Source organism: Mastacembelus armatus, chromosome 8 (assembly GCF_900324485.2).
Source record: "Mastacembelus armatus chromosome 8, fMasArm1.2, whole genome shotgun sequence".
Taxonomy (NCBI): domain Eukaryota; kingdom Metazoa; phylum Chordata; class Actinopteri; order Synbranchiformes; family Mastacembelidae; genus Mastacembelus; species Mastacembelus armatus.
This window is the reverse complement of record NC_046640.1, coordinates 20,763,266-20,777,416: the sequence shown is the minus strand read 5'-3', so window position 1 is coordinate 20,777,416 and position 14,151 is coordinate 20,763,266. Positions and strand designations below refer to the sequence as shown.

Here is a 14,151-nt window from a genome sequence, read left to right as displayed (position 1 = left end):
CAGGATAAATGGGGTTATTATAGACGTATTATGGAAGTGCAATAAATAAATCCGCACAGTTATCCAGTAAATAACTTAAAAAATACATATATCACAAGAAAACCTGGATTTCCAGGTTGCATCCATGGCTCCAGGATATTTTGGCTGTTTACACTGACCAGACTCCACCATCCGCTGACACATGCATCCACATACAGATAGAAAATAATGCACATGACACCAGGCATGTATTTTCAATTTAATTTCTTTTAATATAATCTTATTTACATTGTATTTCTCATAAATGTTTAGTACATAGTAAGTTACAATACTCTTGCATCCATTACACAGTGAACTCAGAACCTAGAAAATGCAGATTGAAATGATGCTGCTTAACAGTCTTCAATCTACAACAGTTCCCCAACATGTTCCCACATTTGCCGCTCAACACTTAGGTTTCTTTTCATTTCATTCACTCCTGCAGAGAATGAATGACTGTATAAAGACTTTGTTCATTCAAGATGGTCTTGAGGACGACAGCTACTTTTTCCTAACATTCAAGGCTATGTAGGAAAATGACGGGCACAGAAACATCAGGGCCACAAAGAGAAAACAAAAAGATGCCAAAATGGATGAAACATGAACAAAAGGTTCAGATTTTATTATACATGTCACATGCAACCGAGGAATTCCTGAAGCTGACTCCTTCCAGGCCTTGTCACTCATTTTTAAAAAAATATCTAAGTGGTGGACCTCTTCATAACGTCAGTAGAGTTAGATTTTAAAATGAGGGCTGGGAAAGTCAATCCCTTTTACTTCAATAACGTGGCATTTAATAACACCAGGACACTAAGAACATTTCCACACACAGGATTATTTTTCCACAATAACATGAATGTGAAAATTTAACAAAATTGAATAAAAAACCCACTTTGTGGGTTATTTGAACTGCAAGTGAATTGACCCTTCAGCTCTGGCAGAGGGGGTGAAGAAGAGATTAGTGTGAGCTCTTTGTAGAGCATATAGCAGCTTGGTCAGTAATCACTTAGTAATAAATAATAAAATATCAGAGTGGATCAGAGTGGTCACAGATATAAATGGAAGAGACAAAAGTTACCAAACAGAGGAGCAGGCTCATTTCATCACTTTTTACAGCGTAACTGGGTGCCATGCCTGACACACACAAACACACGTACGCGCACACACACACGTGTGCACACACACACACACACACACACACACACACACACACACACAGACACACAACAAACACATCCACGCTTTCTAATACACCACAGTGGTTAAACATGAAGCATGAGTACTAGTCAAACGATCAGCTTGTCAGACAGAAAAACCATCAGTCTCCATCTTGTTCTTCACTCGTGACGTTAACGTCTCTGTTCGCAGGCTCGCTTGTGATTGGCAGATTCTGTCCAAGGATTTGAGTGTGACTGGAGTCAAATGCGCTGTGGTGGTTAGACATTCTGAAGACTGACATCATAGCTTGTTAAAACTGAAGGATAAAAATGCATCTTCAAAACATTTTAAAAATTTTAAAATACTTTTTTTTTTTTCTTTTCATTTTTCCTCTCTTAACCCCCAACAGTTCAGTGGTGGTGAGGTGGCAAGATTGTGTGTGTTCTTGTGATGCTTGGCCGCTCTGTATACTGTGTATACTTGATATTCTGTTTAAGTGTGTGCATATATGTAAATTGTCAGATATTTGTGTGCAAGTGCAGGCGCAGTTTTGACTGTATGTATGTTGGTCGTGGATTCATCACTCCACAGCAAAGCCGCAGGTCTCCTCCACAGCCGTCAGCAGTTTCTCATAGAGTTTCTCATAAGATTCGTAGGGAGGGATGTCTATCCTGTTAAAACTAAAGCCAGAAAAGAATAATTAGTGACCATAGCCCCGACACAAACAGAGATAGAGATGTGGCTAAAACTGTTGGTACCCTTCCAATAAAAATATAATTTTCTGTAAGAAAATATATATTACTTTTGATTTTTGAGCACTTCAACCCTCCTTCTTTTCAATATGGACTCAGTTTTCCCTCTTGCAGCCACATCCAGGGAGGCTGGAACATGGAGCTGCTTAGAGATGCTCTTCCAGCCTTTACCTTAATAAATATTTACTTCCTTATCACCTCAGACAGCTTTCTTCTTTTCTGTCTCTTGTCCACAGTCAGTGTGAACAGCACAAATATTCAGCTCTTTTCACAGCTCTGTTTTATGGACAACAAAAAAGCTTTTTATTTCAACACTTTTGTTCAGGCAGACTGGAGCCTTGTTACCATGAGGTGTAAAGATACCAACACTTCTAACCACATCTGTCTAATAAGAACCTTTTGCTTTTATATGTCCTCACCATGTGTGAGCCTTTGGCAGGTTGTCTGTGTTGGCGTCTATCAAATGGATGGTGAAAAGCCTTGGTCCTGCAGAACCTGTAGAGCCTTACACACATACATTCTAGTTATCACTGCTCTATTCTCATGCACAGAGCATTAGCACTACCAAGTCTTCCATTAGTGTGCAATGTACAGCTGTCAGTGTATTGACCATTGAAAAAATGTTAGATCATTATCAGTAAATACTCTCAAATAATTTCAAATATTACACTGTTAAAGCTTTTTAAGTAGGACTTAGGATAGTACATTGGGACTTGGACTGTCACCTTGAAGAAAATTAACTAATCAATTAATTAACCATGAAAATGATCACTAATTGCATCCCTAAAAGAATCTTTGTATGGCTGTGAGATATACAAGTTCATGACTCCTTTATACTCTTGTTACGAGTAAAATGCCATCAAAAAAGTACTATATTCAAAAATACTACCCTGATTTCTTTTCCTATTATTTTCTTTAGTTAGTTCTAGGTAAGTTGAGCATTATTCTCAAATGCTGGAAATCAAAAACACAGTAACTGCTATGTGAGGTTTCTGAGCCAGTGCATGACCCACCCTGCAGTGCTTTGAACCCCTGCAGTGGGACCCTGGTGGAGCCCGTGACAAACTGCAGCAGGCGCCCTCTCCTCTCCTCGCTAAAGGCCTCCACTGCCTGCCAGAACCACCGCACCACGTTGCTTTCACTCGTGCAGTGCTTCAGGCGGGTGTTTGTCTTCCAGTCTGCAAGGTCGATCTTCCCCAGTCCACCGATGATCAACTGGAGCAGAGGAAGAGGAATTCATGGAGAGGAAAGGGAGACCCAGTACAAACATGCCACATATTATAGCTAGTCACAGCCAGCTGAGCTGTGAGAATTTTACTGTCCTTTTGTTTGTGTGCTTAAAATATACACAACCATGACAATACCCAAAAAGAACAGTGCCTGGTCTAATGTTTGCAGAAGGCACATTTACCTCAAGTTCTTTGTGGTCAAAGGGTTTGAGGAGGTGCTGGGGGATGAGCTCACTGAATCCCTTCTGTAGAGCCAGAAACTGGGCTTCAATTCCACGCATAAACCTCCAGTTCACATAAAGTCTAAAACACACAAACACAGACCACAAACCAAATAAAAACAGTGTAATAAACTGGCAAAAGCACAGTGGACATGTTCAAGGAGAAATGCTGATTCTATCTGGGGCACAGTCTGGATAACACACAGCTGTGATTACCTAACATATTCTTTCTTGTTTTCCTCAGTGACGGGGATGTTGCGTCCGTTAGGTTTGAGTTCATGTTGTAAAAACTTCCCGAAAGCATTGTGCTCCACGCAGAACGTGTGGTCGAGGACCGAAGTGATGTCATTCTCTCTGCACACAGAGTAGTAGAATAAGTGAGACTGAAATGGAACATTTGTTCTCAAGAGGACAGTGCAGGACACAAACCGAGAAGCTGATTGTGATCATTAGCTCTTTATTGTCACATTCTTGTGTAGCGGCGCGTTTGCTCACAATATCCAGACGAGGCTCTTGTGCAACTCAGGGTCAGTGGTCTCCAGGTCGTTAAGCTGTATGGGTTTGCCTAACAGCTGTTTGTAGAACGGCAGCGTGAAGCTCCCGTTAATGTAGTGACCATGGAAAACTGCCAGGCCCATGACGCGACCCACGAAGTGGAAATAAGACAGGTGGTCCTGAAAGAAAGTGACAGAGACAGGGAGTCAGAGAGAGACAGATCATTTGTCAGTGTGTGAGTGTGTGTGTGTGAGTGTGTGTGTGTGGTTACTCACGGGGTTGATGGAGGAGTCAGGGTTGATCTGTAGTGTGTAGATACTGTCTGTGGAGTACTGGAAAAGGCCGTAGTAGGGGTTCAACATCTCATGACACAGCAGGTACAGCCACTCCCTACAGACAACCACATTGTTAACAAATGTTCAAAGCTCATATCCTGCAGGGCTTGGTGGAACAATCATCTACACTAAGAAACACACTAACTGCATCTACATACTTTTGCTACAAGATACAGCTCTTCCTGCAAAAGTGTATTAAACTGTGGATTTTGTGAAGTGTTTCTTCTGTATCTGTTATTACAACAGAGTAATGAATGTAATACATCAAAATGCATGTCTTTGCTTCATGCTGCTTCCAACAAGAGGACCCAGAGAAACCAGCTGAGGACTAAAGTCTTACTGTCAGACTCATTTAAGCCTGTCATTCAACAACACTCCACAGCCTAACTGAGACACAGAAAGAGGAAATTAAGACCATGGTCATGACTGAGAGCACCGGCCAATGAGCCAGTGTCACTACATTAAAGTTATACTGGATCTTTTCTTTCCCCTGTGGAGCCCGAACAGTAGCTCTCACTAAGAGGATGTTGGACAATGACAAACCTGGAGCAGGGCAGTTCACTAACATTAAGGAAATATAATGATGTAATTAAGACCTCCATGGATGCAGCAGAGAGGTACGCCTGCTCGAAGGTGGGAACAACAAATTACCTGGCCACCCCACCATAGTCCAGGCCTTCCTCTCCCCTGAACTTCACCATCAGACGCTTCTTCAGGTCTTTGGGCCTCATCTTCATTATCTGCCGATACGACTCCTAAACCCACACAAACACACAACAATAAGTGACCCACAACCCGTTTTTTTTTTTTCCTGTTCTGTAGTTAACGTGCAGTCAGTGCTGCTTGGTGCTCGACTCCAGAGGAAGAATGGTTTGTTGTGCCTGGTGTAGGAGTCCTGAGGAGCATGGATGTGTCTGAATTAATGTAGACTTGTATCCACACTGTGAACTGTCTGATCTGTCCACATGTTTGTGTGGGACACACTCCACTGGGTGGAGTGTAATTTATATGAGCCGTTAATGTTCTTCCTTTGTGGTTCCACAGCTGCACCCACCTCAAAGATCTCCTCTCGGGACACCTCTATGCGACAGTGTCCTGCTTGAGGCTGCTGCAACGACAGCTCATGACGGAGCAGCTTTAACTTATGGACCAAGTCTCTCTCATAACGTGCTGCCACATCTCCATCCCCTCCTCCGCCACCGCCCACTCCTCCACCTACCCCCTCCTCGCCCCCCACATCCATCTGGGGGCCTTGGGAGGATTCCTTCGCCTGCGATTGTTGGCTGGAGGTGAGAAGAATCAAAGGAGAAGGATAGTAGAAGCATGTCAGGCAGGTGGAAAGAAGCAGACTGGATTACATTGTGCATTCGCCACCACAGCTAAATCTCCTATAAGCCCATATATCTGTAAATCACACAATTCAGCATTATTAACAGAGCTGATGACTGTTACTAGGTCATGTTCAGATCCAGTTGGACAAAAACATTCCAGCAGTGAGAGATTAGATTAAGAACAGATTAGTTTTAAAACTACTTATTTTGAAAGTGCCAGGAACTTTTATTACAGGTGCACACAGTTTGCCACTGGGATATATATATATCAAGTATTTGTGCATGTGTGTACCTGATAATGGTGTGTAGACGCGGGTCTGTGAACTGTGTGGTTCGGTTGTTGTGGTCCACAAAGTAGATCCGACCGGAAACGGTGCTTCGGACCTCCCAGCCCACTGGCAATGGACCCAGCTCCTCACAGCTCACACTGGCCAGGTCCCTGCACCAGTGACAAGTAACCAGACTGATTTACCAGATCTCTCTCTACAACTTTAATCTTATCGACAACACAGGCCAAATAAAAACACTGTAATTTGGGGGGGGGGGGTCATCCGTTCTGGTCTTTCCTTTGGTTATATTCTTCTCTCTGCTGCTGAAACGCCCTAGTTGCTCAGTGGGTCTATTCAGGTCTCATATTATTGTAAGTTATGTCTAAGTTTAGACATAAGTCAAAGGGGCACCATCGTACCGTGGTATCCGAGGGTCGTGCCAGGTGCTGACGCCTGTCTGTGTGTGAAGGAAGTACACCTGGCCCTGCACTGTTGTTCGCTGCTCTGTTTTACAAAGAAAAGATTTGTGTTAAGACACTTCACAAATACAAAGGGAGATATTTAGTTCAGATAAACATCAAGAGTAACAAGAAAATTTGGTCCGAGAAGGATGTGTCTGACCGTAACCCTCCGGCAGGTCAGGCGGTTGGTGCCCGTGAGGTCTGTTCTGGGGGGTGTGGCCATGGCTTCTTGAGTCCTGCCCTCTGATTCGCTGTGTCTGAAGACGACTCTCCTGACTGGGTGAGTCAAGTCGGCAGTTCCCGCCCCCAGCTGCCCCAGTGGAGTCAGAGTAGGGCAGCGGCTCTTCACTGAAACATCCTTCAAACACAGGCCTACACACACGTACACACACATGCACACACACACACACACACAGAGAACATGTAAATATCTTCCACAATCTCTCATCAAAATATCCAAGAATCTTTGTATCTTTACTATAGAAAAAGGTAATTATCACCTGTCGCTTCACTAAAAAAAAAAAAAAGCAACATCTCATTTAATTAATGAAGATATTTCATTTTTAACTCTTATAAGTGAGAAAGCAGCACAAAATAACCTATGAAACACATGTCAACATTTAATAATAAGCAGCTATTTCAGGTTGTAAACACACTCACCCATCGTTTTCTAGCAGTCCTCTGCAGTCCACCACAGGGCCTCCGCTGCCGATACGGTCCCGCGTCTGTAAACTCACTGGAATCAAGCAGGACGTAAAGATCAGAGTGATGAAGTAAAAATGTGCCAAGGAGCTGGAATCATTTGTACAGAAATTGCATTTGCGTTTCCAGCCTTACCTACAATCTGTCCCCGCACTGCGTCGCTGTCTGAGGGGTTGAGCTTACATAGATCTAGACGCTGGTCTGGAAGGAGAAGAGACATGCATCTTAACCATGAGCTTTTTGTTTAACATCTGGGTACATGTATGCAGTCAGAAAAAGACAGACTTACATCCTGTGTCTTTTAGCCTGCTGATAGCATTAGACAGAAGTCGTATGCAGCCTAGGAAGCCAGCCCCTTGTCGTTTATGGATCTTTTTGTGGTTCCATATACTAATGGTGATGGAGTCTGTCTTTCCGATGTAGCTGAAAGAGACAAATCACTTTTGTATATCTCTACCTCTAAATAAAAAGTAAAGCAGGGAGTCAATAAAAGTTGACTTGTCTATGTTAACAACTCAAAGAAGACACACAATAACAAGTGGTTGGTGGTGATTGTGCGTGTGGTGCAGGAGACTCACAGGTCGTAGTGCTGATTCCATTTGGGGTCCAGTGTGCTCTTGACTGTGTCTGTAGAGTGGCATTGACCTGATCCATCCACCACAACTTTTGCAAACGGATCTGGCAGGCCTGCATGTACACAGTCCAAATGAATTATTTACATCCATAAAATACTCACCTGAAGATAAACACTACATGCAATACTTTCTGCAACAAAGTACAGCTCTGTATAGCTGCAGATTTCTGGCAGAATATTTCATCTGCACTTTTCAGAGTTTAACCTGCAATTTGTAGTCCTCTGACCTTCTACTTAACAAGGCCTGAAGGGCAGAGTTTAATGACTGCATGATGACCATCTGGTCAACTCCAAACAAAAATCAAATCTATTATGTTCGCAGGACATGGAGGAAATTCAAACACCACACACAGCGAATCAGCAACACCAATTTGTTTACAGCGCTGCTTTTGTTAGAACATGCAGATCCAGATCTCATCATGTTTATGCATCACTACAAGGAAATATTCATGCACTTGAAAACGAATACAATTAAAGGTACTTACGAAAGAAGTCTTTCTTTGCGAGGTTCTTGGCACATAATACTGCAAAACAAAAAATCATTATGAAGAAAATGCCACACACGCAAATATGTAAATGATCCTGCAGTGTGTAGGCTGCTACAAATGGATGCTGTGCAGATACAAACAAGTGAGGAGGAAGAATGCTAGTGATAATATATGAATGCCTGAGGATGGTACTGAGCAGAAAACAAATGAGACTTGCAGAGCACAGGCTCATGTCAGGACCACTGCATGCATGCATGCATGCACGCACACACACACACACACACACACACACACACACACACACACACACACACACACGCACGCACGCACGCACACACACACACACACACACACACACAGAGGGGCAAAATGACTCCACCTCCTCTCTGTGGCTTCAGAAAACACAGCTGAAACTGTCCAGGGTTTTGCAAATGACTCTGCGGGCGTACATGTATTTCTAAGGCAGCAGGCATATGTCAGTCTACTTAGCTCTGCTGTAAGACTACAAAAACACACCTGAACCACAATCACTTATAGAAACACATTCATGTCTAGTCTGTCACAAACACAAACCTTGATTACAGAGCAATGTTGGCAGTGAACAAAACCAGCTGCTAGTGTGTCACTAAGGCTGATGTAATGTACTAATGTACTCAACAACTGACTGACATAAGCTATAATTGACATGAAAACTACAATAATATTTACACTGTGGGTTGGAAGGTCTGAACATTAACACTGCAGCCCGCTGTTGTGAACTCTAAGAATAAATATTACTATGTATATACACTTCATACTCTAAAATTTGCTTTGTAACTGGTGCTTATTATAAATCTCTGATGTTATTCTATTTTATATGTTATATTTATTTGGGGATGTTCTGATTTCATGGTCCAAAGTGGTCACTGTGATAAAGAACAATTTAAACCACTTCATCTAAAGGAGTCAGTCAGTTCTCACACACAACAGGTTTTCAAACACTGCAGAAAAAACTCAGCACAATCACAGGAGAGAGGACGAAATCACTATACTCATTTTATTATTTTATTTACTTATTTTGTTTTAGATCATTACAAATCCCTTACACTGTTGATTGAATGAGCAAGCCATTTGAATATGTCACCCCAGGCTGTAGTAAATTATAATTAACAGTGGTCTGATGTTTTTTTTTTTTTTTTTTTAGATGAAAGGCTTAATCAAGAAAGAAATCTGTGGATTAATTAACAATGACAGTAAGAGCTAATTGCAGCCCTAAATACAATCTTTGCTAATTGAATAAACGCTGGAATATTTCAGCTCAGTAGAACAAAAGTCATCAAATCAGGCTGTTCCTAAGTGATCTGTTGCACTAATCAAAGATATTACAGCTTTAAAGTCCAATTAAAATTTGGCAGGATCAGGTTTGGCGCAGACATTCCCCTAGGAAGTCACACAGTCAGCCAGTGGTTTAGGATGTGGTGACGGTGGTGGTGTAGATGTGTCTAGTGTAGCCTTGTCTATTTCCTGTGATTAACCCAAGGAGAATGGCTGCAGGACATCCTTCCCTCTTCCTCATAACCCTTTCTATTCCTCCTCCTCCTGACTCACACATTCCACACCGAGACCTCATCTTTTCCTCTGAAACACGAGGAAAAACACAGCCACAAAGGCAGAGTCCAGTTCCTCTTCTTTCAGTCTGGCAGTAGAGTAGGACTTTGTCATTCTAACAGCGGCGCCATCCTCCCATCTCACCCTCCGGTCTCTAGCCAGAGACAAGAGACGCCCCTATTTTCACCCCATCGCTCGGTTTTCCGCCTCTTGACCAGCTCTTGTGTGGCACTGAATGTGTGACTCAGTGTCAGGAAATTCCTCATCGTGCCAAGGTCATGGCTGGTGAAGACACACACAGCCACAGCTCAGCTGGTTCTCAATTTCCCTCACTGCCGCTTTCTTTTTTGCCGTTTCTGTCCTCTCTTTCTTCAGAGCTGAGGAGAGCCAGCGGGGGAAGAATCATCATCCAATCTTGAGGGAACAACCAGTTCAAGGAAGATGATGAAAAATTGAGCCAGGAATTTGAAGTCACAGCATGTTTGCTGCACAATCAACCATCCCCCACAAATATTTTCAGGGTTTGCAATTTCACTCTACTCTCACACCTTGGCCAGACAGAACACTTGATATTTTCTGATAACAACAGGACCATGAAACTGTACAAGCTTAGAAGCTCATTAAAACACCTCAGATCACACATGATGGTCAATTACTTCGACCAGGCACAGTGAACTATATATCACAGATTTAAACAAACAAAAAAAAAAGAAAGAAATGTTAAAATCCTGGTGGCGCTGACAGGGCTGTACTGTTTCAGTGTTCATGTGACCCAGGTCGGATTACAGCACAGTTATTTCCTGTGTTACCTTCTCTCAGATCCAAAAACAAACCAGCGACCAACAGGCAAGTGAACAAATATCTCACCTACTTAATAACATCCCATGCACCAGCATCCAACACACACACACACACACACAACACAAATAGCAACACTAGGTTTGGAGTAATCACAAACCAATTGTTCAATAAAGAAAAAAGCTGAAACACTTCGTACTATATCTGCTTCATCAGTTTGCTTTCCTGAGCAATGAGGTGTGTGTTTCTGTACACGCTGCAGGTTCAGTAAGTGAGAGGATTAGCAGCGCTTATGCTGCTTCCTAAATCAGCATGATTCCTGCTTTGCCTCTCTACTTTTTTGTGCCTTTTCCTTTTTTCTTTCACTTATTTCCTTCAGTTATTACTAATTCTACCTCTCATCTTCCCTTGTTGCAGCTCTTCCTCCCTGTCTAGTGAGGATCCAGGATCAATTGCTGCTTGAGCCAGTTGGTGCTCAATCCAACCTCCCTGGCACCAAAACCTGAGCAGCACGTGTTGCTTCCATGAGCAAATTAACATCATCCTGCTTAAAAACTATTCCTTTCATTCAGTATAAAAGCTTTTTTATTCACATTAAACCCCAGTCCTTTCAAAACAAAAGCACCCTTTTATTCCTGCTTTCACCCACTGTCCTGACATTTAGATAGAAACAGCAAAACATTACAGCAAATGTCTTACCACAAACAGCTGTGTATATTAAATTATTACTTAAAATACGCAGTACCATTTCAAAGAATACATAAACAGTAATAGGAATCAAATTAAAGGTTCGGTGCAACCACGTGTAGTTGAGGGTGTGTGATATTGTGCCCCACACACACACACAGAAACAATAAGCCCTGAAATCAACCAGTATTTTGGTTCAGTACACCTTGATAAACAAGACCAGAAAGTGTTTTTCTGTTAAAATAAAAAAAAAAAATTCACATCTCACCACACCACATTACCTAAAACTGATGGGACATTTATCTTACTCCCAGAACACTTCCCCTCTACAGAAAGACACAACAATCACCCCTCTGCTGGCTAAAACATGTCTATATGAACACAACCCAATCTCTGAAATGTGAACCAGCATCAGACTTGCCTGGTCTTTGTCTGGGTGCCTGCCACAGACACACAGGCCTGTCTGATGTAGGCCAAACAACCGCTCTCTCTGACAGACTAAACAGAGCGCTGGTTAGCCGCACAGCACTGCACTCTCATTGGCTCACCACACATTCTTCACCCAATTAGAATTCCACCCATACCTGTGGGGGCAGGGCACAGGGCACGGTGGAAATAACCTCTGTCAGCATCCAAGCTGAAATAATGAGTGACGAACACGTATATGTACTTCACATATCCGCCATCGGAGAAGACTAAGAAAAGCAGACAATTAGTTGTATTTGAGAAGATGGAACCAGTAAATTGATTGATTACTTTCTCTCTTTTGAACTTCGTCTATGAGATTTATTTTCACTTCTGCCCCTTACAAGCTCTTCCTTATCTTCTTAGGCGGCTCCTGTTGGGAGATCTGTACAGGCAACCGAGACATGATACTTTCCCACACAAATAAACTTAAAATTAAAAAAAGACTAGTCCTTGTGATAAGTTATGAAATGTGTCTAATGTTTTACTCTGCTTTCCCAAAAAAAACTATTTTACACAAAGAAGAGCAACATTTTTAATAAACACTTGGTGTGCCCCGCTGCACAGGTCCATGCAGAACACACGGGGACGCTTAGCTGCCTAGCAAGCACATTTTGATGTGTGTGTTTGTTCAGGTCTGAATGAGAAGCAGGACAAGGCGTCTGCAGAGCAGCGCAGCGCGGTCATTTCCATCTGAATGGAGCCTCCTGGATGCCCAGTGGGGTCACAGCAGCCACAGTAAAAACCATTGTTCCAGCTGTGTGTGCGTGCGGAGAGCCTGACCCAAAAACCAACACAATGTCTGAGCCACAGGAGCAAACGTGTCGAGCTTCTTAGGGTCCGGGGGGGGGGGGACAGACATTTGTCTATCTACAGCTGACACAGCAGCGAGAACCCAATCAATATTCATGAGCCAGCTAGTCTATCATGTCATATCTAGCGACAGATCGGTTTTCAGACAGGCTATGGGTCGATATTCGCTGTTTTTTATTTATTTTTTTTTTTTACTTGGTACAAAGCTCACCGTGGTCGGGTCAAGCTGGTGGTCAGCCCCAACATGGGTGTAGCTAGCAAGCGTTAGCGGTCAACTGTAACTACAGTCTTACTATCAGCTAACGCTGCCTGTTAGCAGCTGATAAAGTTTCTGGACGTGGCTCTAGAGCGTCTGGGTTTCCAGTGACCCTAAATCAGATGACTAGCAGGGTACTGGACCGCTTCTTGACTGTCCTCTCCGTAATTTGGTTAGCATCTCAGGTAACAAGCTAGCGTTAGCAGTTGGCCACACAAAAACCGGATGTTTGGGCAAACAGCAGCCCCAAGAGCCTCAAAGACTCTTCGCGACGTCTTGTTAGGCTCAGTAAAAACACTTTCAGTAGTGATTAGTAGGTTAACGATTCCACTCTCAGTAAAAACATGCACCGTAAGCGCTTTCTGTCGGTCTCGTTTTTTACCTGTCAGTCGGATTTTGATGCTGGACCCGTTCCTCCGAGTCCCGGGATTCGACATCACTCCGGGAAAAACGATCACACAAACTTCCCGTCGGACTCCCCCCAAAAAACACAGTTTGGCCACTTAATGTGGAGAGGAATAACTTCAGTTGAAAATCATGCGGCTTGTTTTTGGTTTGTTCACGGGTAAAAATGTATTATTTCATCGCAAAGTCCTGCGCTCCTTCGAAATCCAACAACAGGGGAGAACATTTTCGGGCAGGCTCAAGCACGTGCTGACGTCATGTTCTTAACGGGTAAGACGTTACGTGCTCGCGTCTGGGCAGCGTGCGCGTTCCCGTTAAATTAACATTATTAATGAAGCATTCAGACCTTTTACCTTTTTTATAATTTTAGACAGGCCTACTGTACCTTAACCCCTGATTATTTTTGTTTTATGGATAAAAAACACAAACACAACAATATAAATTTATTTTATTAATACATTCAATAGAGAAATCAGTGCTTTTAGTTATGTCAGGCACTCCTCCAGTTGTTTAACCTAGCACTGATTTCTGTTTTCTCCTAGTAACTCATTTAAAACCACAGGATTCACAATATTTACTCCCAAAAAGTAGGACTCCTAAAGATATTTATCTACCTGCCTACATACAGTGACAATGCATAATATATGCATGTTTTAGTCAATTCTAACTTAGTAGATCAATAATTTAATGCCAATTTTAGTTACTTAGTTTGTTAATGACAAATAAGAGCATGAGTACATACAGGTATGTTGTTCACCTGAATAGTGTGACAGTGTTTCACAGATCTCTCATAAGCAGCTTTTCTTGGATGTCGCTCAAAATGCAGATTTGAACTCAAATCAGTGGCTTCGTGGGAGCTGACCTAAATACGTTACTTTATCATTTAGCATGATTCGTCAGAAAATTTGCCAAAAATTTGTCAGGAATGTAAAGAATAGTGCAGAGATGACTGAAAGACCAGAGCGGAGAGCCTGGTGGAGAGGGATAATGGTTTGGAGGGATTTGGCTCTTCAGCAGCTCTGGGGTTAGCTGTAGGAACAATGAGCC

The 14,151-nt window shown here is 42.6% G+C and overlaps 1 protein-coding gene across 2 annotated transcripts; it reads right to left on the bottom strand.

Moving 5' to 3' along the window:
* Positions 1-226: 226 nt before the first annotated feature.
* Positions 227-13,352, bottom strand: smurf1 (SMAD specific E3 ubiquitin protein ligase 1). Of its 2 annotated transcripts, none has more exons than XM_026325202.1 (18): positions 13,082-13,352; positions 8,091-8,129; positions 7,550-7,658; positions 7,261-7,394; positions 7,107-7,172; positions 6,930-7,005; positions 6,430-6,641; positions 6,228-6,312; positions 5,832-5,978; positions 5,263-5,491; positions 4,860-4,963; positions 4,149-4,263; positions 3,874-4,052; positions 3,595-3,732; positions 3,340-3,460; positions 2,942-3,143; positions 2,348-2,432; positions 227-1,856 (listed from the first exon to the last, which is right to left on the bottom strand). In XM_026325202.1, the coding sequence occupies exons 1-18, from the start codon at positions 13,134-13,136 to the stop codon at positions 1,757-1,759; spliced, it is 2,196 nt and encodes a 731-aa protein (XP_026180987.1). In that variant the 5' UTR covers positions 13,137-13,352; the 3' UTR covers positions 227-1,756. The 2 variants fall into 2 exon arrangements, with proteins under 2 accessions (XP_026180987.1, XP_026180988.1); XM_026325203.1 differs by having other exon boundaries at positions 2,348-2,423.
* Between the last annotated feature and the right edge of the window lie 799 nt (positions 13,353-14,151).